Consider the following 27650-nt stretch of genomic DNA (forward strand, 5'->3'; position numbering starts at 1 on the left):
GATCCATAAACCTGAATCATGTATTGAAGGTGTGATTGGAATAATGCGAAATAGATGTTCTTTTTGACTTTTCGTGGAATTAAGTTTTTGAATTTCCATAATACGGCCGACGCAAAGCATAATTTCTTTTCAATATGTTCAACATGCATATTCCATTTGAGATTTGGATCCAAGTGAAGACCAAGATATTTGTATGAATATGTTCTTTGTATTGTTTGATTGACATTGACTTTAATCTCTTGGTCATCATAATATGTTGTGTTTGTTGAGTGAAAAACCATGTACATGGTCTTGCTCATATTCATAACCAATCCTAGGGACTCAATGTAGTTAAGGATGATGTTCATATCTTTTATTATCTTCAGCTCTACTTTTTCGTTCTTCCGATGTTCGTTAATCAACACAATATCGTCTGCAAACATAACAATAGATCCATTTATGGTTTTTAGCATACTTATCTCGTTAATAAAAAGGATGAATAGGAGACTTCCCAATGTGCTGCCTTGCACTACTCCTGTCTCTATGTTTAAAGCAATACTACATGATTTGTTGACTTTGACGATTTGTTTTCTGTTTTTCATGTAATTTTCAAGTAGCTCCAATATTGTACCTCTAAGACCATATTTATACAAGACATTCATCAATAATTGTCTATTCACAGTATCAAATGCTTTTGTAATATCCATGAATACTGTTGATGCTATTTTTCCTTGATCAATAATTGTTCTGATTTTCGAGGTCACTTCTAAGGCAGCTGTTTCTGTACTACTTTTTCGTCTAAATCCAAATTGGTGGGTGTACAAGATTTTCTGTTCGTCCACAAAATTGTATATTCGATTGTATAGAATTTTTTCAATTATCTTGTTGAATGTCGGCAATATTGAGATGGGTCTGTAATCTTTCATATTTGTCATGTCACCAGATTTGTTGATTGGAATCACTACTGCCACTTTGAAGATATCTGGATATATTGATGTCCGGAACATGGAATTGATTAGATGACATATTACCGGCACTAGTTCGTCTTTCATTATTTTAACATCATTAGATGAGATTCCATCAATACCAGGAGAGGCATTATTCTTAAGTGTCATAATAGCCATAATAATTTCATCCTCACCTACATCGTCCAAGTACATTGTTTTGGGAGCATATGGAATGTCTATTTTGCTGTAGTCAGGGGCTTTAGATGCGATGATTTCTTTTACGCTTGTAATGAAGTGTTCGTTGAATTTGTTTGCCAAAATAGATTCGTTGAATACTGGGTCACCATCGATTTTTATGACATCAATTTTATTTTTTTTATTCCTACCTAGTAGACCATTAATGTTATTCCACATTTCTTTAGGATTCTGTGTTGACAATTTCTCGTTGTAGAACTTTTTCTTCTCATTTTTAATTGTTGTTTTGACTTTTTTTGCAAGGGATACTAACTTCCATTTGTAGAGCTGGCTCCTGTAAATTCTGAATTTCCTTGCAATGGACTGTTTTTTCTTTAATATTTGAATTACTTTAAGGTTGAACCATGGACATTCGTCATACTCTTGTCGAATTCTAAATTTAAATGTTCTTGTGTTTTTCTGTTTCACTTTTGTCATCGTATCCGTAATGAAGGCAGCTATTTTGTTAGGATTTTTCTCTTTTAGAATATTTGAGTTACTAAGTTCTTTTGATAAGTCTTTTTTAGTTTTGGTATAGTCGATATGTTTAAATTCTTTTATGATACATTTCTTTCTTATTTTCGTATCGTTGAAAACACTAACAATCATATTGTGATCTGATAGACTATTGTGGATAGTGAAATTTTCAATCGGAACAGCATTGTTGAAGTTGCATGCCAGATGATCAATTATTTTATTGCTAGCATTTCTTGTTGGACAATCATTAACTACTTCCAAAAGATAAGAATCCATCAGGTTTCTGTACTCTTTAGCATCTTTTGTAATTGCCTTTTTGTCAATATTTATATCTCCTAAGAGAATTACTTTTCCAATTATTTGTTTTAATTCATTTTCCATGTCATCAAAAAAATTTACTAGATTACTTGGTTCAGGAGGTCTATAATAAGATAGAATTGAATATTTGGTGTTTTCTACAAGAATTTCTAGAGAAATTCTTTCAAATGTTGTTGAATGATATTGAGCATTGATTATTTTGATGTTCTTTTTGATGAATATCATTAGTCCACCTCCACTGTTTGTAGCATTTCTGCAGCAAGTAAGTCTAACGTATCCATTAATGTTGTAGATGGAATGTGGAAAGTGCGGTTTTAACTTGGTCTCGCTTAATACTAGCTTAATACTTGTTACTCCTGGATTAAAAATTCTGAATGCGTTTTAATAATTTAACATAAAACATTTAGAACAAACTTTCCTTCCATCGACTTCTTATTATTCACTTTTCCTTGTGATTAATGTAAAAATTTATTGGTCATGTTGAATGTTGACAGATTGTATTAACGGCTATAAATCAATTTAAATTTAGAACACGATGAAAAAATGCTTTTATTTTAATTTTTATTATTTGATTTGTTTATGTCTTTCAAAAATTGAAATCGAAAGTTGCATTTTGTGTATTGATTGAAATGATATTAATTATTATCAATTTGAAAATCTCCTAGGGAACATAACATGTCTGGCTTGTTGAATTATTTATATTAAAATAGAATATAACCAACTTTACGAAAATTATTTTACAAAATGAAAGTTTGCAAAAAGGAACTTTCATGCAGAATGTTTATTCTGAATACCTGTAAATACTAACTGCCCTGCCTGTCATTCATTCAACTTTACCGACCCATGTCATGATATTGTTTTTTCTATAAAAAAATCTTTCCAAAAATAAATGACCTGTCTATGACATATTATGTTTTTTTACCATGTGGAACTAAATATAGCACTGAAATCAGCCAATATCTCATATTAAATGTTATGTGACAAGTTTGTGTACATATCAAACATTGATATTGCTCAAAATATTGCACAATTTTGCTCTTACTTCTGACTCATAAGTTATTACGGTTTTATTGACTGCATGAATTTACTGAAATCTTTTAAAGTGCATTGACGTAGTAAAGCAGACTTTGGAAGAAATTGATTAAAAAAGGGAACAACAATCTTTTGAGATTTAAATAATATTTATTGTGCATAGTTGAAAACCCCTTTCATATAAAATTTTCAATCTGTTTTAGAACTCGAATAATTAAACATCTCTTTTATTTATAAATTCGTGAGGAAGACGTTTAAATTAAACTACAGAAACCGCAATTACAAAACCATCAGTATCTTTCTCTCTGTTGCTCAATCAAGGTCGTATTTGATCTCAACACAAAATAATTAAAAGAGTTGGTGTTTTGGCAAGTTAGAAAATTAGATTTTGGTACATGATTCTGGACATATTTGATAATGTTTAGCTTATTAAAGATATGTGAATGTAAATAATACAGCAGAGCTTTTCTTAAGGTCAGCAAATTAACTTACAAGCTCGTAACCATTAAGTTTGTAAAAATTTTAAACGACTATTGAAAATTTTTATTTCAAATCAAATTGACCGTGTCAATTGAACAAAACGGAACAAAAAATAACTCTGCTTCGTTTAAAAGACATCATAATCATAATGCAGAGACAAAAATCCTTGACAATAAAGCTAAAAATTCCGAAAATTCATCAAAATCGGAATGAAGCAGGAAGATATTTTCTCTTAATATCCAATTTCAATCGCAATTTCTTTCTTGATAAAGAAAGATTTAAGAAATACGAAGAAAATAAAATAAAAGAAAAACAATTTTGTTTTTAGAAAAGAGAAAGTTTTCCACTCAACTCTCCCTGTATTGAGGAAAATTGAGGAAAATTTGCATAAAATTCCCATTTTAGGATTATCCGCAAGTAGAAGCAGTAAGAAATATTCTTCAATCTTCGTCTTTGCTGGCGATAAAGATAGAGAAATGAAATTCTTTTCATAAATCTCACTCGATACTCCCTGCAGTAAACTTCCCTCAGCCTCGCTTCCTTATTTGTTTAAGAAAATTTTCTTAGTTCTTAAATTTTCACCGAAGGTATATCCATCTTCATAGCGTGAATTCTCTTTAAAAACCATTTTTGATTAAATGTTTTTGTTAATTATGGCTTTTCTTGTTTCTATTTTTAAGGTCCTCCGGGTCTTCCGGGTAAACGAGGAAAGAGGTAAGTGGAGAAATTTCGATGATAATGAAGCCTCATCAAGTTAAACAACCAGCATATCAACTATCTTTAATTTTGTATTCACAGAGGGAAGAAAGGAGATTCAGGGGATCCTGGAACACCAGTAAGTTTAAACAGCTTTCTTTCTAATGAGAAATTTGCATAAATGTTGTATTTCAACTAGTTTAATGATTCGATTAAAATGGAATGTGCAATGGTATATGCAAAAATGTTGATTAATCTCCCGAGTGGACAACTTGACATAATGCCTAGTTAATAAATGCTTCCTTTATTATTTCCCACAAGAATTAGTTTATAATGCAAACAGTAATCAGAGCTTCAACAACCACTTAATCAGTGAAATAGAATACAAAACCCTTTCCTTTTCCAAAAAGCTACTGCACAAAAAAGGTTTATTTTTTGCAAATATCCAATGATTTATGAAGTGTAGCAATAACAGCAAGAACGACAACATCAACAACAATAAGGCGGATATTCATAATTTTTTCAGTCTTCCATTTAGTAAGATAAATTGAACAGCGGCATATCAAATTACGACTCTAACATGGTTATAATGTGTAAAATGTTGTGCGAAGAACATAACTATGAATGAGAACGAATGTTGCTGATAAGTGTCGAGGAATTTCCTTAAGTAATTTTATTCTATACTATGTAAATGTCATGTTTTGAAATGGAATATTTACTGTGAAGTTGTGGCTAGTATGGCAAGGAATGTCATACCGTTCATTTGTGATTTGAATAATAATTATTATGCATAGTTGAATACCCCTCTTCATATGACATTTTCAGTCTGTTTTTAAACTCGGATAAGTAAACATCTCATTTATTTATAAATCTGTGAGGAAGTTACTTAAACTACAATAAGATTCTACTGTGTAAAGAGATGAATCTTATACACATCATTAAGTCACCAAAAGATTTTAACCTTTTAAATTAGAAAAATACATGAGTGTACTTTTAAACTTAAATAAATCTAAAAAAAATATTCAAATCCATTGCCCACAAAAATTTTCTTTTATAGTACAAATCAGAACAGGTGAGAACCTACAAAAAGGTCATGATGTTCATTTACAAATATTTAAATCGGTGTGATATAAAAATAAAAGAAAATTTCCATAAAGACCTTTTCCTTCTTGATTTTCCTCCATTCTAACACTTCAACTTCATTTATATCGTGTCAGAGTCTCCTTATTACAAAAGGAACAATAGTCGAGTAATCTTTGTGACATTTTAAAATTGTTCTTTTCATGTATTTTATCAGTTAAAAAACTTTTCACTTTGCTTCTAAAAGCTAAGCTCTTGAAACATGAAAATTCATTCACTTCAGTTTTGTGCCTTTTTGTTGTAATAAAGTTTTTCTTTTGAAGCAATAAATGCAGACTTAAATGAGAGCATATTTCATTCCACTCATTCCATTCAGTCGTGCTTTAACATCACTAATTTTCCTGCTAAATAATCCGCATGAAATTGTTTCAACTTTTCTTTCTCTGTCTTCTTCTTCTTTTCTTCTCAATGTTGTGACTATTATTATTGTTACTACTCCTGCTGTTGAAATGATTCATGAATTGGGAAAAGGAAAGAAAGAGAAAAGTTTTTTTTTCATGCGCTTCCACTTTCCACTCAACTAAACTTCTACTTTCTGTTGTTCTCCTTTTGTTACTTGTTTATTGTTCTTTTTATTATTAACGCGAATTTTCTAGTTTGGTGCTGATTATTTTAATTTAACTGTCTGCTTCAATGATGTTGTCTCATGTGCTTTATTCATAATAATGCTATTGTTGACTTTAGATAAACTAAATAGTTACTGGATATTTTCGGCTATTAATGTGAATGAAACTGTAGACCTACTGAGTGCAAAGGCCTGCTGCACCCTTCTTCGTTTAACGATTAGTAGGGGCGAATCGCCATAGATTAGCTCTGGATCTAAATATTCTTTCGTAATTTTTACTCAGGTACACAGCGCATAATGCAAACAGTTTTGTGTGTCCAGCAGCTAATTAAACTAAAACGAATAGTGTTATAAATAGAAAAGTTTCCAAAGATAAGCTGTTCCATATATACCATTTATACCTTTTCCATATGTACTGTCATTTTACCTTATCCAAGCTATATCCATGCACTTCCTCATACTCTATCCAAATATTTTTTACATATGTAAAGAAAATTTTTCATTTGTGCTCAACATTTCCACTTAAATATCTTCTCGTGTTGTTTCTCAACAGATGGTGATGTTGATTGTGTTTTCCCTCTATAACACCGTCATTTTTTCATCGCAAACCATTATTCTCCCTTTCTTGAAAAAATCTACTTTGTATAATAGTTTTTCTTGCCATCGGGCAAATTATATGTTGTTTCATGTTTTTCTTTATGCTGAAAACTTTAATTCGAAATTTTTTCCCTCTCAATTTTCTTTAAGATGCAAAGTTTTAATAATGAAAGATAAAATTAGATGAAAATTGAAGATTGTAGATGTATTCATTTTCTAGGGAAATAACCTTTAATGAAAATGAAAGATAAAGTTTAAAAGCTACGTGGATTTTCATTAATGCAAATTTCTCATGTTAAAAAAAATCTTTAGAAGGATTGCTGTGACTAAAGAAAATTTTATCTTTAAATATTTTAATAGGGGCCAAAAGGTCAGCAAGGAAATCCAGGTCATCAAGGTAAGAAATTTACAGTCTTTGTTGTCGATTTAATTATGACTTTTAATGAGAGGAACATTATCCTTTTTAAATAGGTCCGATTGGATTAGATGGACCAAAAGGAGAGCCGGTAAGTAAAAAAATTGATATTGCTACATTACTAAATGTCAAAAAATCTTAAATGCATTAGATAGTTTAAATAGATTTGATTTTATTCTGAAACATACAAGCTAAGCTATCCGAACAACACATGTTTATAAATGTTAACAATCACATTGATAATTGTTTTCTTAATTACAGGGTAGACAAGGTGATAAGGGTCAGAAAGGTGATGGATCATCAAGTGCTGGTGTTGATGTCTTTTCAACAGTAAAGGTAAATTGAAGAAGCAATATCCGTAGGTATATTTTGAAGGGTTTAGAGAAATTTTTATTTTGGGGAGATTAAATTGTATTCACCTTATCCTGCTTTCAATGATAACATTCTAATGACTTTCCTATTTGATACATTTGTATCTACCATAATTTTTGCGATAGTTTCATGAAAATGTTTCTTTTCATGTCATAAGAAATAATAGACAAACTTGGACACTTTTTCATAATCCTTTATAATTTCCCCAAAAAAAAACTTTGTCTATCCCTACTTACAAGTCACCCAAAAATAATGATGTCAAAACATGGAGAACGAAGATCAAGAAAGTAAAAATTATGGAGAAATGTTTAAGGTTTAATGTTGTCATATTTCTCTAAACCCTTTTTTAATCTCATACATTCAAGTCCCATTCCATTTTATGCTCATTTTATTCCATAAACTCTTAAAAAAACTTTTTTTCCTTTTTTTCAATCATTTCCTATTTTTTCTATTTCTTTAATTTAATTTTATTATTTTTATAAAAATGAAAACTTTTCAATATCAAGCAGGGATTGAAAAGATCAGTGACAACACTAAGAGGCGGCTCATTAGGTTATGCAGAGATAGTCGCAGTAAAGGTATTTACATAGAGCTGACTATTTTTAATACACAACAAATCATTCTTAGTCAGATTAACTTAGTTGCTTTAAAATTTTTTACTAGTTTTTTTGTATTTTTTGCTTCGGTGGTTTTAATATTTGCTGTAGTTTATTAATCCTGTTGAGATATGTCGCTTTATGGCTTTAAATTTTTGTATCAGTTGTTAAAAAAGTATGCAAATTAGATAGAATTTTTCCCCTAACAATACTCTTGAACAGAAGTGGGCAACCTTTGTGTCGCGGTACACTAGTAATTGCTGAAGATTTATTAGAAATGTCATGAATCGTATGCCGGCTGCGATTTTGGTAAAACCTTACCACCAACATGTGCCGTGAACAAAAAAAGGTTGCCTATCACTGGTCTAGATTATTTGGATACACTGAGTAGATTATTTATTTTATACATTTTTTGTGGAAAAATTCTACATATCGTTTGGAAGAGAACGACATTTTGACAGATCACTTCCACCCACATACATTGCATATTATGAGTGTAAAGCACTGAATGTACTATAAGCAAAAACAGCACATCGTATAACTCATATCTGATTTATAATAAAAATAATGAATGAATGATGAAAAATTATACGCAAGGATGACACTTGCATTAACTGATTATAGCGCAATTTTTAGACTTTGTTGTTTAGCTGACTTTATGTCAGTCAAAAGTTCATAGACAAAGGGTAGAATTTAGGAATTCCCGAAGTCTTGGTCTCATCGGAAACTTAGTTGATTTGAATGCTTCGTTGAATGCACACGACTTCATTTGGATGAAATTAGATGTAATTCTTGTATAAAAGAATAACACGGATGAAATCGTGTCTGATTAACTTCATTTTCCGGACTCAATTGTTGAAATTTCGGCAACCTAATAAACTGTCATTTAACAAGTCCCAACATTTCTAAAATTGCGCTTTAAAATCACGGATGTATTCACATCTCCCGAGAGGATGATTCTTTATGCACAATTTTCACAATCTTTTTTAATTTCTGTCGTGATGATATGCACCGCATATACATATCTGAACATTTTATTACCCTTCCGCAACAACGTGTAATGGCATCAGTTATGGGAAAAAGGCTGAATGCAATGGTAAAATTACTCTAATTAATAAATATGTGAAGTGGAGAAATAAAATTTTCTCGCATCGCTTCCAACTCTTTCTCAACTGCTGCAATGCATGCTTAATAATGTTATTAATATCCACTTTTAAAATTTTTGTAGTAAAAATGCACTTAAAATTTTTTCACAGTTTATACTTCATAAAGTTTCATGGGAAACATTAGTCTAGGCTGGCCATTTGCACGATTTTTCTTGGGATTTTATATTCTTAACGTGGTTTTAACTAGTTCTTCATATATTAAGATTCTCAAAACAACAATAACCCAACTTAAAAATGTCCTGATTATTTCAAAAATGTCCGATTTTTAGTGCAAATTAAATAGTCAGCCTACATTAGTTTGACATTTATTGCGTGGGTTGTCGATGGTTGAACAAGCCGTCAGAAAGTTGTGAATTATGAAAACCAAAAAACAATTGTAATAGAACGAAAAACTGTTGATTGTAGAGGCTGGTCTTGAATATCTTAAAAGGAAACTTTTTCATTCAAGTTAATTATGAATAATTTAAAATGAAGAGGAGTTGCTATTATCGTTTATAATTGAATTGATTGCCTTAATATTTATTATTTTTAAGTCATGATTGAATGGTTTTTTGAGCAGGAATAAAATAAATTAAACTGTTCATTTTTGAATATTTAATTAGATCAGTGGTGGGAAACTTGGACATCATAAAACATGTGCGAGTTCGGTCGATACTTACCACCAATCTGAATTGCTAAAAGTAAAAGGTTAACCACCCCTGAACTAAAAATTTGTGCAAAGTTGGGAAAGTTATTCTGTAAAACTCAAATATCCGTTCCCACAAAGTTGAAATTTTTAAATTAATGCCACAAATGTGCACAATCTATTTTCCAGACCCTTCTCTATTTTAATCTTTCTTCTTCCTACTCTCATGTCATTAATGCAAAAATCTTCATTTTTATTTCTTTTCATTCTCACTCGTTGATTCCATATGTACACAATGAATAAAAATTCTAATAAAAATCATCATAATAATTATTAGCAATATTTGCACAAAAAACAAATAATTCTTTTATTATTCTCTTCTTACACACCACAATGAATTAATTTAACTAAAAATATTCAATAATAATAAATAAAAAAAATACTAAAAGGGTTTGCAAGCTGCGGGACATAACGTTTCAGCTGCCACAATAATACACTTGAAAGTGAGTAGCCTAATAAAAATAATTAACTCTGGCATGCATATGCAATAATTCTATTCTTTCTATATTGTTGCTGCATACTTCTCTCTTTTACTCTGTCTCTGTCTCGACACAAAAATCCCATTTGTATGCAATGTTGAATGCTGAACGTAAAAAGTGGGAATCAACTTTATGAACCAGAATTTAATAATGAAAAATGTAAAAAAAGTTAAATAAATGAATGAATGGAAAAAGTTTTCCTTTACTTTTTCATACAATTTCGTCGTTTTTATGATCATTGTTGTTTTACAAAGTCGTAGTCTTTTTTCGTAGGTATTTTGAAAAACGGCAATGCAAAATTTTTATATTTTCTCTCATTTTATTTTCTATACATTTAAATTAAGTAATATAACAGATTAATTACTGCTTGTTGGATAAAGTTTTTCTCTGCTATGCTTTGTTTATTTTATGATATGTATATGTTGATTTTGTGTGGGCAATTTTATGGGTAGTAGAGAATATTTGCAAAATGGATTTTCGGATGTCGGGAGGTAGGAAATAATCTTTTGTTATGGTATTGAATGGAAATATAACTTTATCTTGCAATTGAATTTACAATTTTAAAAACTCGTGAATAATTTTTGAATACATTTCGATGTATTTTACATCATTGTGTTGGCATAATTTATGGTACCACTTCCTTTAGAGCTACATTTTATAGTGGAATCCGAACCATTTGAAAGCAAATTAGACATGACATTTCTTTTCTTATAATTTTATTGTTAACTCTTATGTAAACCTTGCAATCAGGTTTCAGCATTTCAAAAATCACCAAAAATTCAAAATCTTTAATTTTTGCTACCCCTGGAATTGCCCTAATTTATATTGCTAGAATATAGAGAATTTCATATTATAGATATATCTCTATGCATGCTTTTATATTGTTGGCATAATTTATTATTATACTGCTAATTGAACGTTAACATATTTTGCATGATGAAAGCAGTAAATTATGATTATTTTTTGTTGCATTGCACAGAAAATAAAGTTGAATGATGAAAAACATTTTAATTTATTTTTCTCTCTTTCTTTCTCCATGCTCGTTCATATTTTATTATTTCAATTTGTTTTCGTCTTCATCTACCGTCACTGCTGCGAATTATGATACAATGTTAATTATATAGGGAGAGCCAGGAGAGCCTGGGTGAGTTTAAAATGAAATTTAATTTGATTGTTTGATTGATTAATGTCAAATTACAAACAATTGCATCAATTTAGACCACCTGGACCGATTGGACCTGCAGGAATTCCTGGACATGATGGACGACCGGGAGTACAAGGTGAGTTAAGGTTAATTGATTGAGTTATCGATTGAATTCTCTTTAAAATCAAAAGGTGAACCAGGAACAAGAGGAGAACCAGGGTGAGAAATACATTTATGATAATTAAAGTAACATGTTCGGTGATAAAAATAGCACTTGCAGTTATTCAGTTTATTATGTAACATAAAAATGAATCTAATTATCGAGTTCATGATGTGGGCTTTTAATTTTAATGCTTATTTATATTTTACCACTCAATCAAATTTAATTACTGATGAATTTTTAATTGAGTAATAGTAAATTAAATTAAGTAGGAATCCTTTATGTATTAAGGCTTCAAAATCATTAAATATTGACTAATTTAAAATAAATAAAGCTATAATCATCAAACATGTTTAATTTAAAAAAAAAAAAAAATCTATGAATTTTGATTGATTTTTATTTATTTTTTTCAGACCACCTGGGTAAGAATATAACATAGTAAATGATAAAGCAGTTTTATTTATGATGACTTGTATTTAGACCTCCGGGAGCACCAGGCGAAACAGGAGAAAAAGGGCCTAAAGGTGAGATATCTTTATTATACTGAATGTAGGATAGTCAGTAAGCATCTCGTAAAAATTGAAATCGATAAAATTTAACAATTTCAACATTATGAATATAAGATGCTCTAACTGAACATTGTAAAAAGTTTTCAAATAAAAACATAATTTGCCCATATTTTTTGGAGAATAGAATTACATTAAGGAGCATAAAAATTCATTATTTTTTATCTCCTCCAGGCGATACAGGTGACAAAGGTGATAAGGGAGATAGAGGATATACGCAAACAATTAGTAACGACGGACAATTTCCCACGGGCATCATCGAAGGTCCTCCCGGACCGCCAGGTATGAATCAAAAAATTTCAAAGCAATTAAATTTATTTTTATCCTGTTTTTAACAAACTTCCTTCATTTTTCTTTTACCTTTTATGTACAATTCCATTTATAGGTCCCCCAGGCAAGTTTTTCAAAATTCTTTTTTCCTCACAAAATCACAATATTTGAATAATGAAATTCAAAATGGAGAAAATAATTTGTTAATGAGCACATCCTAACTGAATATTTTATGTGTTTTTTTTTATTTCTTCTTCCACTTCCTTTGAAATTATTGCGAAAATTCTATCTACATTGGGATCATTACAATGCGTCTTTTTAATGAATTTGAAATGTCCTGTTGATGATAATTTTATAATTTAATGAAAAATTAAGGACCTGCAGGACCCCCAGGACCAAAAGGAGACGCTGGTATGTAATCTTATTCGAAATGCTTAAATAATTAACTAGCGGAATAATAATCTGAATTGTAATCATCATTAACAGGTCCACAAGGCGAGAAAGGCCCAAGAGGCAAACGCGGCAAGAAGGTGAGTAAATTTGTTTCTAATTAAAGACTTTGCATTGCATGCAATTATAACTTAATATATCACATTTACACTAACTCACAAAATACAAATTAAACTGTAGAATAAAGAAAGAATTGCATGATGATTTATGAGCTTAAATCGCCCATTGCCACTCATTATTCATTTTTTTGCAAAACACACGCTTAACTTTCTACCATGATTGCATGCTTAATTGTGGAAATGAGCAATAATCCATAACAAATTATCACTCATTTGTGCAGTGTTTAAATCTGGGAAAAAAGGGAAAAAATCCGCAATGACAAATTTTTAATTAATTGATTTAAGCTTCAAAGCGGAAAATTTTCCAATCATTCAAAAATGAAAACTCATTAAAATCATTTTCATTTTCATGATTTTCCATATTCTCTCTGTAAATAATCTAATTTTAAGTTAATTTACCAGTTTTTAATTTCAGTAGATAAAGATTCAAAGGTTTTAATTTATTAACGAACATTCATGTACACACACAAAAAAAGTCATGCAAAATTTACACAGCAAAATAATGGTGAATGGCAGTTGATGGAATATTAGCACTGGATTATAAAAAAAAATTACGCACATAAAAATTTTAACCAAAATTTTTGTTTTTCACTCGCATTAAGTTCGTTGCACCTCACTCGCCTCGCTTTATATAAAAAAAAATTAAAATCAATTAGGAAGACTTTATTTGGTTTTCGTGGAAATAAATAGCAGCAAAATAAATGTGTGGGCAGACCCCCAATTATGTGAATAATTAACAAGCATATAAATATATAGAAAAAAATTTAGAATGAGCGAGAGAGAAAATGAAAGCACAAAACCACTAGATAATTATAATTAAACTAAACGCTCATTATCGTGCGCGCCACACTAAAAACTTTTTATAGCACACACTTACCTTGTAATTTGTAAACTTCTTTTATGATCAAAGCGTACTTTTTTGAATTGATCAGTTCTTTTTTGTATTTCCCGAGAGGCATAAATGAAGAAGGCTCCATTATGGGACTTTAAAGGCTCCGTTAAACCTCTTTCACTCCTTGGCAAAAGTTCTTCTGAAGGTTATGGCTGCTTTATGGATTATGGTCCATATAGCTGCCAAATTTAGACGGCTTCATTTAGTGATAATAAAAGAGGTTTAGCAGAGCCTTAACTCTCGTCTTTGTATCTCTCGGGGTTTGCTAAAAAGTTTTAATGTCATATAAGCTTTGATGCTTTTAAATGAGAAAAAGCGTTCTTTTTATATCGGATTATCTAGGAATTTGTAGGTTGATCCTTTAGATAGACATTATTAAATTCAGAAATTTTTACTAAAAATTAATTTATATTTTTCATCTCAATCATATGAATTTGAATTATATTATTCATTAATGATCTTCAAAAAATACGCTTTGAACATTTCACAATGAGAACTTTTAAAACAAAATTTATAACTATTGAAAAAGGTAGAATTAAGAAAAAAGTTGTTTTCTTGATCTTAAATCACATTAAAAAGCAATAATTTACTAAAAAAAGCAAAGAAAATTATAAATGTAGTTTACACACTCACTTAAGAACCACTCACAATGTTGATTAATTAGATGTTGCTGTTGTTATTAATAATATTAATGCTTTGTTGTTGTTGTTGTTAATTACATTCAATTTATATTATTTTGCGATAATAAAAAATGAGGAAATTTAATTTCTCTTAACACAAAATAATTGTTTATGTAGTGTAAGTAGATTTGCTGTTGAACATCTTATTGATGACTAGATTTATAACATTATCTAACTAATTTATGATTTTTCTATTTCATTTCATTCAATAAAAATTGAAGATTCCTGGAAAAGATGACGAGTACGATGATACGATTGTGTTACGAGGCCCACCTGGAGAACCTGTAAGCTTTGAATTATGAATTTATTAATGAATATTGATTGGAAGTTAATTGAGTGAACAATGATTGATGAAGATTTTAAAACTCATATGCTTCTGGTCAATTAAATATTGAGTTTGATTTTGATGTTTTCATTGTATTTAATTAAAATACGTATGAGTTCAATATATAGAGCATCATATATCATTATTATGATGGCTGAGAACACATTGATTCGCTTTAAATTTCTATCATTTACCCGGAAAGCACATTATGCATAAATGGATAAAAATCCGGCCCTAAGCAAACTTACCTCCACACTGTGTGCTTTTCGGGTTTTAAATTATGATTTAAGGTTGAAAATATTGAATAGTAAAATTATACCGAAATTTATTATTAGGGTACACCTGGTAAAGATGGCAAAGACGGAAAAGATGGCCTTCCTGGTGGTAAAGGTGATAAGGGTGATATTGGTGCACCAGGATCATTAGGACCAAGAGGACTCGACGGAATGCCAGGTGAACCAGGAATCGAAGGACCACCAGGTCATCCGGGTTAGTCATTATACGATTGATATTAAATGTTTAACTGAATTTCAATGAAACTTAAATTTTTATTAAAAATGTAAATGCATAATATTTAATTAAATTAACAATTATTTAAGGTATGCAAGGCCCACCCGGAGAGAAAGGAGAAAGCGGCGATATTGGACCTCCGTAAGATTGCAAAAATATTTTCTTTATAACAAGATAAATAAATTCCATAATTTTTAATTTTTAATATTCAGTGGTTTAATGGGACCGCCAGGATTGCCAGGTAAATAAATTGTAATTATATGAAGTAGACTAATTAGTATTAATAAATAATTTAATAATCCACATGTAGGCCCTCCAGGATATCCAGGATCTAAAGGTGATAAAGGTGATAGAGGTGATGCTGTAAGTATTATTTTACAGACATGCATGAATTACCGTAAGCCGACAAGATTAATAATAAATTAAATATCTTCTCTGTTTATCTCGTTCTCTACTTCATACACTTTCTTATTACATGTACTGCCACAGAAGTACCGTAAAATGAGAAGAAGACAAGATGAACATGGAATGTCAGATGCACCATACATCATTCCTGATATCGTAAGTTATTTTTTTTTTGAGAAAGATACTTAAAATAATAAATTATACTGCCGCTATTTACATAATCATTTCAATTTGTCAATTTCTAGCCAATGGGTCCGCCAGGTTAGTCTCGACTGTTTATTTACTTCACGTATACATAATTATAAAAAAGTTATGCTTGATTGGAGTCAATCACTAACAATTATCTTCATTCTTTTTTGCTTCTTTTCTTGTCTGATTGATTTGGAATGTAACAGGTCCACCAGGTATGATTTAAATAGAACAACTGAGTTTGATTGATGAATTAAATATTTTTGAATTCTTTTGATTAGGACCGCCGGGAGCACACGGTCTACCAGGTCTTCAAGGTAAGCTTTTATTTCGATTTTAAAAAAAGAAAATTTTTCCGAAAAGTGCAAATGAAAAAAAATTTCCTCATTTTTTACGGAAATATTTAACTTTGTAATGGGAACTTTGTCGGATTGAATTTAATTAATTTTTCATTTCAAATGAAACATTGACTTTTATTTTGACACATACAAAGAGAGCTTTTGATGTTGGCTTTACGAAAATAATTGGCAATTTTCATTCAAACATTTTTGAAATATTCAAAATTTGTGACATTCTGGCATTGTTTTAATTCTATGCTAGCTGGATATTATTACCATTGATTTGTAGGAACCTAAAAAACTTAAAATTTAGATTAAAGGTTTTTAATGGCAAAATTATTTAATATTCAATGCAGAGGAATAAGTTTAAAGAATTAGCCCTAAAATGGCTAATGCTCATATTCGGAAATTTAAATTTCTAATAACCTTAACAAATACTGTTCTTTCCATTTATTATTCAATTTCTTATGTATTTTTTTATATAGCAGTGCTAATTTATCGCGTAATTGTTTTCAGAAAGCAATGCTAATTTTCTATAGTTTTGTTCTTTCATAAAAGTATAATTCTTGCCACCTCCACATTTCTCATCTGCTCCTTTGTTTGTAAAAATAAATAATTAATTTCTATACTAACAGCAAAAGCAATTAGATTGAAGTTAAGTTTTCTATTTCTTCAGCAATATTTTTGATGAATTCTCAGAAAATTAGCTAAGTTATTTTATGAGGAATTTCTTAAGAATTAAATAGATGAAATAATTACATTTTCAGTCTTCAAGTTTTGTACATGAAGTTCTACATTAGAAAAATTTTATGCTACGGTGGTGCTAACGAGTAACCTCATAAAAGCCTTCATTTCACCCTCATAATAGGCTTACAACACCTTTATCACATCACACTTTGAAGGCATTACAAAACCATCATCCTTTCACCGACATCCTTCATGTATTTTTCTTCTCTTTTTCACATGCTTCTTTTTTGTCTTAACAATTTTCGAGAGAAAAACTTTTCCATTAAATAAAAAAAAAAATTGTGGAAATTAAAGACACAATGAGATAGCACAAGAACGAAAAAGTAGATTGGAGTGAAACTATTGTTGTTTAATGAAAATGAAAATTGAAGACAAAACTTTTGCTTATGAATGTTTAATGGTTTTTCCTCCCATATATTTTTATGTAAAATAAATTTTAATGGTGAATTTTATAAGAAAAAAAGTTTTTTTTCACCATTGTTTTCAGCATCTTGTCAAATGAAAATTTAAAACATTAAATGTTCACAAATTACGTAATGACATCCGATTTATGCTCAAGGGGGAGGCATGAAATACTTCTGACAAAGTTTCCATTTTTCTTGACCTTATTGCATTCTACATAATTTTAATTTCTATTTAAATATTATTTCCAGGACCTAAAGGAAATGATGGAAAGAAAGGCGATCGAGGATCAAAAGGAGATCAAGGTCCAATGGGTCTTCCGGGTCCGATGGGATTTAGAGGTTCTGATTTCTAAATTTCTTCACACACAAAAAATATTTATTTTTTTTCCTAATGAACTATTAAAATGACAAAAAACTTTCACAATTTTAAAGGAGAGCCAGGGCCTGCAGGGCCGATAGGAAAACCCGGATTTTCTGTAAGTAGACAAAACGCTATGTTGTAATTTGTTCAGTTTTGTTATGATTCACTAAATAGTTTGTTACTAACATATCAAGTTAAAAAAAAATCCCATTTGAATTAATCAATTGCCTTTATTGGTCTTTCTTTTATTCTTCCTCAGGTTCGGGATACTAATCACTATTAAATTTTAAAAAAAATTATCGCTTAATTTTGTTTTTGTTTTTCATTCTGACACAAAATATGAGAAATTTTATCTGAGAAAAAAAAATCATGACAAATAATGAGGTGAAATGTGTGCTCTAAAAAAAATAACAACAAGCGATAAAAGCAATCGCCTTAGATAGTAAAAAAAAAGTGAAGAGAAATAAATATTAAGATACAAAAAAAATTACTTAGTTAGATATTACCCAATATTGATGCTGCTTTGTATTTATTTCCATGCCATATTATATAAATGTCGTTTATGTTTTCATCTTTTTCACTTTTTGTAAAATAAATCTATTTAATCTCATATGTATATTAAGGAGTTTAAATTTAGAAGAATCATTTAGGATGGCTGTTGATTTTCAGGGTGAAATTGAATATCGTAGCTTAAACTGTTGGAAATAACAATTCAAATGAATGAAATCTCCAGGTCAAATCAGTTATGAAAATGATGAAAACACGACTTACAAATTTATAAACTATAGTTTGAAAATCAATTGATTTGACCTGTAGTTTTCATACTGTACAAATTTATTAACATTTGAAAGAACAGTTTAACATGAAAATTAGGCTATTTATGATTTAACAAAAAACAGCTGATATAGGCAACAAAAGATCAATCCCACTCAAACTATAGATCTGTGGTGAACAATCTGTGTGCCACGACACATCCAAATATTTTTCTAGAAATGCCATGAGCCGCATGTCGTGTGCGGTTTTAAAGGTTGTCTACCACTGCTATAGATTAATAAAAAAAATTCACGTTGACTCATAAATTAAGATAAAACAAACTCAAAAGCCGTGAATGGAATACGACATAAATAGATAAGACAATATATTATTGGACATTCCACTCATGTTCCATTTTAAAGATGTCACCAGATCAGATGACAAAATAAATTAAATGATAGTTTGTCAGGAGTCATACGATTTTATAGCCATTTAAAGATGTCACCAAATTTATACCCGAGTGACAGAAATGAAGAAGGCTCGACCAAACCTCTTTTAAAACATCAAATGGTAGCAGTCTTAATTTGGCGTCTATATGTCAAACTCAGGTGATATCCATTTGGTGTTAATAAAAGAGGTTTAGCGGAGCATTACGAGTACCGTGGCGGAGCCATCTTCATTTGTGTAGGTCGGAATACTTATCAGTTAGTTCATTGCTAAATGAAATTCCTGTATAAGGTCTGATCATAAATTCGTGGTATATGATCATTAAACTCTAAATCCTTGTATCAAAACGACTGTAAAGTCTTACAGGAATACATTAATCTTAATTCTGCCACTTGACCATACTAAAAGACATGCCGATGGCACTTAAAACGCCTTCACTTTTTTGTTGCGAAACAACACGAAATGTTATAAGGTGTTTATGGACAAGTATAGGTTTGGCTTAATTTGTGTTGTTCCGTGTCTTTAAAAAACTATTTTAAATAAATGCAAGTTCCGACAATCAATTTCATCGAATCACATATATCACTTTATCCCATCCTAAGTCATTCTTTTTAGCGTATTAAATTGTTTTATTTACATAAAAAAATAAATTTAATTTATTACAATATCCATTGAAATTCATTAAGTAAAATACAGAAAAAAAGAAGCATAAAACATAACAAATCTTGATCTTTCATTTTATTTAACGTCTCCGATCCAATTTATCTTACCAACAACAAGCAATTTCATGACAATTTTCATTTTGCATTTTTTTTATATTCATTTAATGAGAGTAATGTGTAAAAAAGTTAAAATAAAAGGCACAAGAGATGGTTTCATGAGCATAAATCACGTTTGTAAATTTACGATATGAAGTGGAAAGGGGAAAAAAAGTATAATGAAAAATCAGAAGTCATTTATTTCTTGTTCTATGGAAAGAGATAGAAAGGAAACGATATATTCACAAGCGCAGAAAATAAACCATCTGAACTGGCTTGAATAGTCTGTTTCTTTATTAAAATTGATAATAATCTTTAATGAAGTGCGTAATATATCCGCGTATATGCAATAAGAAGTGCACATATTATGAGGAAACAATAAAGTTAGGGACATTTGAAGCGTGAATCTTATTTCAAAATATTTTTTGTGTAAAAATCAAAATTTATCGTAATTGTCTTACGTGCTCATCTCTTTAATAAAGACTCTCTAATCTACATAGATCAAGATCTGAGATTGATAATTGCTTAAATTTCTAGCATCGATCTACATAGTTCATTGTTGGTTAGGGGAGGTACACAATCAATTTTAAAATGCCCCTTGTCTGTTCGAGATTAATAACAGAAATTGTAAAAAAATAATGAAAAATAATCAAAAATTGAAATTTCAACTTTTCGTTAATCGGAGTGTAAAATTATTAAACTTCAGAATAAGAAATGTATTAAGTTGAAAAAGAGAAACAGCTTTAATTTGATGAATTGGACATCATTTTGAAGTAATTGAGGTTTTGTTAACAATAAATTCTAACATTAAATCAGTAAAAAATTGACCAATAATAATTTCTCAAATTTATTCCTACCCTAGAGAAGCTCTAAACGAATCAATTTAATGAAGCATTCTATCAAAAAGCAAAAAGAAACGATTGAAATAAAATAAATTATCTTGATTTAAATCTCATAAATTTTATATTGCAACAAATCTGTATCTTCATGTTTCATATCCAATTTTATATTTATGCAATATTTTAAGGAATAATGAAAATCTGTGAGTATAAATGGATTTTTATGATAACAACATAAATCAACATATAGCTCCAAATTCGACCTCAAAATTATTAACATAACCTCAACATGCTTTATTATAATTTAGCATGAATTTCTCATATATCAATTTCAACTCAATAAATATTCTTCCTTTGAAGTTTTACAAGTAATTTATTAATAAGATGTTATAAGGAAATAAATTGAGTGTGTAAAATAAATTGAAAGAAGTAAATCCATCCATGGTAATGTTAAAAAAAGTTGCAATAAACAAATAAAAAGTTTTTACCGTTAATCATTCTCGATTTAATGTTGCAAGAAAAAATTAAATAATTTCTCAAACCTTCTCTCGTTTAATTGTTTTATGTCAATTGATGATAAATTGTTACTTAAAGCCATCATTTATTGAGAGCATTGAATTTTGGTTTTAAAATGAACTTAGAAAAGTACCAAAAACGCTAATTACAATGACTCTTCCGACAAAAAGAATCAAATAAAAAGTGAGCAGACAGAGAGACCGCCCCATAAAGTGGATAATTATAATTTAACATTTTAATCATGACAGGAAGTGGGAGTGAAGGATTAAAAATTACTGAGACGGCAACGAATAAATTTTATTTCAATTCAAGCCTTTTAATTTTTGATAAGAAAATAATGATTACAATTATTTTGTTTCTGTTAGTTTTGAGTTCTCTCTACTACTGTTATTTAGCAGAATTCAGGAAGAGTTCACGACCTTCAAATATTCTAGGAAAGCAAATCAAATGTCTCCTTTCATTTCTTTTGCTTAACTTGCAAAGTAAAAGCATAAAATCCGTTCACAAATTTGATGCTATTATCATATAATCAAGACATGTTGTTTTCATATTCATCTTTCATACCACACCTTTATCTTTACTCTTTATCCTTGATTCTATTACGCAACATACTCAATTCATCATTTACTTCCCCTAAACTTAACTTAAACTTTATTTTTATCATCATTTCTTTTTTGTCAATCAATATTTAATGATTTCTTTGTTCTGCATATAAATTTATTATGCTCATTTTTTAAAACAAAAAATTGAAGTACAGTTGATGATTGAAAATTAGCCCGAATACCACAAATCGTTTAATGATCAGAAATTCGACCCAGATCGACGTGATTCTGACTTAGTGTCGGATTCGGTTTAAATTCAGAAGCATATCAGAGTCAGACCGGCTGCTTGGTTTCATTGTTACCAATCAGAGTTTTGATTTTATTTTAGTTTAATTAATTAAACTTGTAAATATTTTCAAGCAATTTAAGCCTTTATCTTTTTCAAGTATTTCCGATACTCTCAATATTTTGATGATAACTTTTCATGTTTGTGTATTCCTGTGTATTCATTTATCCTTTTGCTCACTATCTCTATCAATCTATCTCTCTTGCCTCTGTAGGTATCGATGTGCATAGAAATAAAAATATGTTAAGACATATAAGAAAAATTAGACATATTGAAGATATTCTTCAATCATAAATAATTGAATTATTAATTTTTCTTTCTCTTTTCTCTTTTCAACCCAAGAACTCCTTCGTCTTCGTTCTTGCAAAAATTTATTTTCATTGAATCTTTTATGAGGTTTTTATGAAAGATTGGATTATGGAGATTAAGGGAAAGTTTTCATTTTTTTTCAACTTTCTTTAAAATGTTTCATAGTTCCTATATTTTCTTTAAAGCATGATAGATGACTTGTAAATTATTTCAACAAATTTTTCTGCAATTAAATTTAATTAATAATATTTATGAGTAATTCCAGTAAAAGCTGTGAAAGTTTTGTAGCTTTTTGGTTTACTGAAAATTGAAAATTTCCTAATGAATTGATTGAAATTTTCAATGAAAATGTTTAACTTCTTCAGTTATTCAGAAATTTATCACATATTCTTCATTTGAAAATTGATTTGTAACTCTGGCGTAGAGTTGGATTCGGGAAAATGGCACCGTGTGCCAATGAAATATTAGCTTCATCAATTAATGCATTTTAATACAAACTATTTTGATAAAAATTGGTTAAGTTTTAGTTTAATTTTAAATTTGATTAAATTTGATGTTTTTTAAAATTTTGAAGTGTTGTTCAAAAATTCTTGAAAAATTCAAAGCATGCTAAATTCTTTATTATTTAAATAAAACTTTACTCACGCTAACAAGTCAGGAAATAATAAACGAAAGAGAAAGAAAAATTAAAATCCCAAATGAAAATGTTTTCAAGAAAGAAATCAAAATTAAAATAAAATAAAAATTAAGAAATAAAAAAAAAGTGTAAAAGAGAAAAAGTCATGTTAAAGTTAATGATGATAAAAAAGGTAACACAATAAAATAATAATAAAAAATGTTAAAAAGGATAAAAGAGAGCAAATAAACAAATAATAATAACATTATTACGATAATATCAATAAAATAATAAAAATATATTTTAAGGCATATGAAAAATTACGTTTTGCTTTAAAAACGAGTTGAAATTGGATATAAAATGCAGAGTTGATGATTGAGTTTTGAGCCATTTTAAGGTCAATGATAGCTTAAATATTTTGCTAAATAAACATCCCTGACCAAACATAAAGGCTTGAAAGGAGAAAGAAAATGTGTAAACATGCGAAAGATAATGATAATAACAATAATAACATAATCATAAGTAAGTCAATCCAAGAGCAAAAGAGAAAGAAATAAAAAAAATATTGCGAGAATGATGTTGATTATAAAATACATAAAAGATATGAAAATAAGAAGAGAAAAAAAACACAAAGTAAATTTTTAAGGAGAAATAAGATATAAAAAGTGAAACAAGATTAAGGAGAAATAAAAAAAAAGAGATGCAGAAATAAATAATGTAATTTTTATAATTTATGTTTCATAACAAAAAAAATAAAAAATAAAGAAAAGAAATTATGAAAAACGAAGAAACAAAAATTACGATAAACAACGACTGAAGCACAATGTTTTAAGTAGCAAGGCGGTAAATTACTGTGAAACAATTTTGGCGCTTTTTCTACAATGTTTTGCGGAAAATTTACCTGATGCTAAATTTTTCTGGTATTTTTAGTTAGTTGCACAATTAAAATTTCTTAATTTTCTCTTTGTAATTATCTGGAACTGTCATAATTCTAAATATGTTTGAGCGGTGAAACGGCATTGAAGTTGCCAGAATGGTTGAGCCAAAGGTTGTGGGTTAAATCCCAGGTCAAATCTTATTTTGGAAGCCCTTTTTCTATTTTACCGTTCTGACTACAAAGCTCGACTCGTATGTTTGAGGCATAATTTGTCTCTACAGCTAGATATAATCTTGCGCACACGAATTATAACTGGGCACAATGCAGGGTACAACAGATCTTATGAACTCGTGTCCTTGTCATGTTTAGAGCTTGTAAGCAGTGTCTTCAGCTCAAAAGGTTGGTCTCTCCAAACATTATTGTTATTATTGGAGCATCCAAATGTAAAATATTCTTTAAAAAACAACAGAACAATTTCGCAACTTGAAAATATTTCGCAACTCTATAAATAAACCATTATTATTGCCAAAAAGCATTTAATTTGCATAAAAACAGCCTTATCTCGAGAACGTCTTAAGCATTTTTAAAGAAATTGAGCTAAAAAGAAATAAATGTGGAAAAAAGCTCATTAAAAATAATAAAGCCATTGTATTGGCTCGAAAGCGTGCGAGTGGGGTTGAAATCGGGGCGAGTTCGTTGAAAAATTTCACAGTCGGTTTTTATTGCTGTTGGTTTTATATTTTTAAATATCATTATCGAATATCAAGCTATCTTCTACTCTTAGAAGGAAATTCAAAGCAATCAGATCAGAATTTCTTCTTCCACTTCTCTTCACTTTTTATTCCATCGCCATTAAAAAATCATATCTGCTTTAAAATGTATGAAAATTATTCAATCTGGCCGTTGGGTAAGTGTCGCTGTTATTAATTTTTATTTACAATAACTTATTTTATGTATTTTTACATCATACAGACTTATTATTGTAGCTATTGCATGGGAATAATAATAGCAATAATATTTATTGGTACATTTATGCCCTTCCTCCCACCAATAAAAGCCATTACACATTTCATCCACATATCAAGTCACAATCATTATTGCCCACTTTAATTATTTAATTTTATTAGCATTATCAAAATATTTTCATGCATGCCACGCTTTTGCAATTAATTAAAAAAATTTCATATTAAATTAAAACTCCATTCCTCAATATACTTTGTATGGATAGAAGCTGAATTGCGTTTGTTGATTAATACTTTAAAATCTGTCATTTCTGTTAATTTGTTATGTTTATTCAGACTGCATCCATACAATATTGATTATCATTTTTTGTTTGCTTCTTTTTTTATTTTAATTAATATCCAGGGTCCAGCTGGTTTGGACGGAATGAAAGGGGTAAGGATATAAAATTGATTTCTACTCATGCTCAGTCAGTGATGCTCAAACACTAAGATCCATTTTTGGAATTTTTAATTCTCTATTACATTTGGGATTGTTCACTTATAACGTAACGCTTCCAAATGGACATGTTTACACTCAACCAAAACACCCAGCACAAAATTTTGACATCACTGAGTCACAGGAAGCTTTCAATCAGATAATTTATTTCTCTCTGCTTTCTGCTTCATTATTTCACATATAGGCACAAGGAGAGACTGGAATGAAAGGCGAACGAGGCGATCCCGGCTTACCGGTAAGATTTTAATCACAAATTTTATTTTATTTTATGTAACTTTTCAATTAACTCATGCTGATGACTTGCAAACAATGAATGAGTTTTATCGAGTGGATATTATTTTAAGTATTGACTGAATACAGTAAAAAAAGAGTACAAATAAAGAATATTAATTGAAATATTTTAATCGAAGTCATTTAGCTGATGAATGTGCAACACCTCTTTAAGAAGTTGTTGAAAATAAATGTTACATTTTCAATCAAGAATTGTAAACATTGAGTAATTTTAAAAAGCTACATATTTAATAACCGATAATGGACTAGATAACAGAAATAAATATCATAGCTTACAGTTTTAGATGATTTCTTAAACATTACTTATTTCAGGGAACTGATGGCATTCCTGGACAAGAAGGACCACGTGGCGAGAAAGGCAGTAAAGGAGAAGCTGGTCCAGCTGGAAAACGTGGTCGCAAAGGAGATAGGGGAGAGAAAGGCGATCAAGGAGTTCCAGTATGTTGAATAATATTATCCATTAAAATGTCAGAAAATATAATTTATTGCATTAAAATTAACAGGGATTGGATGCGCCATGCCCATTGGGTTCTGATGGTTTACCACTTCCAGGCTGCGGTTGGCGACCACCAAAAGTTAGTCAAATAAAACTTTATCAAAATTCATAAAAACCGCATGCGAGCATGAAAAATGAGTCAATAATTTATTTCATAAAAAAATTTGCTGTAAAAATTTATTTTCCTCATTTTCTTCAATTTATCTCTCTCACAACATCCACACATCCAGTCAAGCATGATTTTCAAAAATCAAAGAGAGAGAATGAGGAAGAAAAACATATTATGAAAGCCAAAAAATAATCTTTCTAGTATTTAATTAATGATGTTCAATAAAACAATCCATAACAAACCCTTTGACAGGAACCAATAATACATACTCCACAACACAAAGACTATTTACCGGATAAAACAGTACCAGCGGAGAATGAAAGTGATTATCACGAAGAAGATGAAGCACCCGGTGGCCCAGAAGATTATGAGGCAGATTATGAGGAAAACGGAATGCAAGACAGGAAGAAGAAATAATTTTTTTAAAGTTTTTTTTTACACGACGGAGTACAATTTTTTCATATTTTGGAACTTTACTTCTATACAAACTTCTTTTGATTTGTTTTGGCCAAAAAAGTAGGAAATTTGTTTTATATAGTCAAAAATGGATTTAGAAATTGAATTTATTATTATACTTACTTTTGTATTTATCTTGGATTATTTTTCATCTTTTTCGTGGCATTTGGCGCATTTGGTTAAGTGCTATAATTTTTTAGTATGTGTATAGATTAATGGCATATTTTGGGTTTATCAAAATTTTCAGGTATTAAAATTTAACAAAATTCTGTATTTTTTAGCCATTTAAATTAAATAGCCAGTCACTTCAACATTTATACGATAGATTTTTAAACAATTAGATTCTTAGACACTCATGAAATTCCCTATCTTCCTGTCTTTCTACGCATTCATTCTCAATCTCGTTTGCTCTTTTTCTCTGATCTTCACTATCTCCCCCGATCGGCACAAGTTTTTCATGGCATTCATTTGGTAATTTTAAGACAGTTAATATTTGAGATCACATAGCAGTCACAATATTGCCATGAATAGTTTGTGCCCATCGGGTCCTTTATCTCTTTAAAGCTTGTTGTAGTATTTCTCTACTCAGTATCTTCTATTGTATCTTCACTATTTATTATTTTAATTACTTTTGTTCTGTTTATCGACTGACCATTATGAAATCCACGAACGTAAATAACCCGATCAACACAAATTTTGCTTGATGGTGACCACATGGCATCCAAGTGACTGCCATGCAGAACATGTACCGATCGGGTAATAGATTCATGAATATGAATAAAGTTACCATGAAATGACACAACACATCACATTTGACGACGGAGACATTTGACACAGAACTACATATGAGACATAGAATTTATTGAGACATTAGAAAATCTTTAACACAAATTCAAACTCTCTTAGTTCTTATACATTTCATCTTTAATTAATTTTTATCCTCATAGATGTTCCCTTTGGAAAGATTTTGTTGGAATTTTTAAGCCTAATTTAATGAATTTTCAAAAAAGTTCTTTAATTTCATTCTATTCTATGTAAGATGGTCAATATATAAATAATAATTTTGACACCTTCAAAAACTTGAAAAATCTGACAAAAT

At 29.5% G+C, this 27650-nt stretch overlaps 1 protein-coding gene across 1 annotated transcript; it reads left to right on the plus strand.

Annotated features, from left to right (window-relative positions):
- Positions 1-2699: 2699 nt before the first annotated feature.
- On the plus strand, positions 2700-27640 carry LOC139095773 (collagen alpha chain CG42342). Its single transcript, XM_070647241.1, has 31 exons — positions 2700-2751; positions 4148-4181; positions 4266-4302; positions 6826-6862; positions 6937-6971; positions 7142-7216; positions 7762-7830; positions 11303-11322; positions 11397-11458; positions 11514-11541; positions 11896-11904; positions 11963-12006; positions 12223-12330; positions 12694-12729; positions 12805-12848; positions 14681-14743; positions 15120-15273; positions 15384-15435; positions 15507-15535; positions 15605-15657; positions 15787-15855; positions 15945-15964; positions 16081-16103; positions 16170-16205; positions 17627-17716; positions 17810-17853; positions 25107-25136; positions 25384-25434; positions 25803-25928; positions 25994-26065; positions 26348-27640. Exons 1-31 carry the CDS (start codon positions 2700-2702, stop codon positions 26510-26512), a joined length of 1767 nt encoding a protein of 588 aa, XP_070503342.1. The 3' UTR covers positions 26513-27640.
- The last annotated feature ends 10 nt before the right edge of the window (positions 27641-27650 follow it).

The sequence above is a fragment of the Chironomus tepperi genome, unplaced genomic scaffold (assembly GCF_022539635.2).
Source record: "Chironomus tepperi strain 1889 unplaced genomic scaffold, CSIRO-AGI_Ctep_v1 contig_376, whole genome shotgun sequence".
Taxonomy (NCBI): Eukaryota; Metazoa; Arthropoda; class Insecta; order Diptera; family Chironomidae; genus Chironomus; species Chironomus tepperi.

Bases quoted from the DNA above. Each gene is read 5' to 3' on its own strand.
- LOC139095773 (XM_070647241.1), top strand. From the start codon at position 2,700: ATGAAAGTTTGCAAAAAGGAACTTTCATGCAGAATGTTTATTCTGAAT. The intron at 6,863-6,936 runs GTAAGAAATTTA...CTTTTTAAATAG, and splicing joins AGGAAATCCAGGTCATCAAG to GTCCGATTGGATTAGATGGA. The intron at 11,459-11,513 runs GTGAGTTAAGGT...TAAAATCAAAAG, and splicing joins TGGACGACCGGGAGTACAAG to GTGAACCAGGAACAAGAGGA.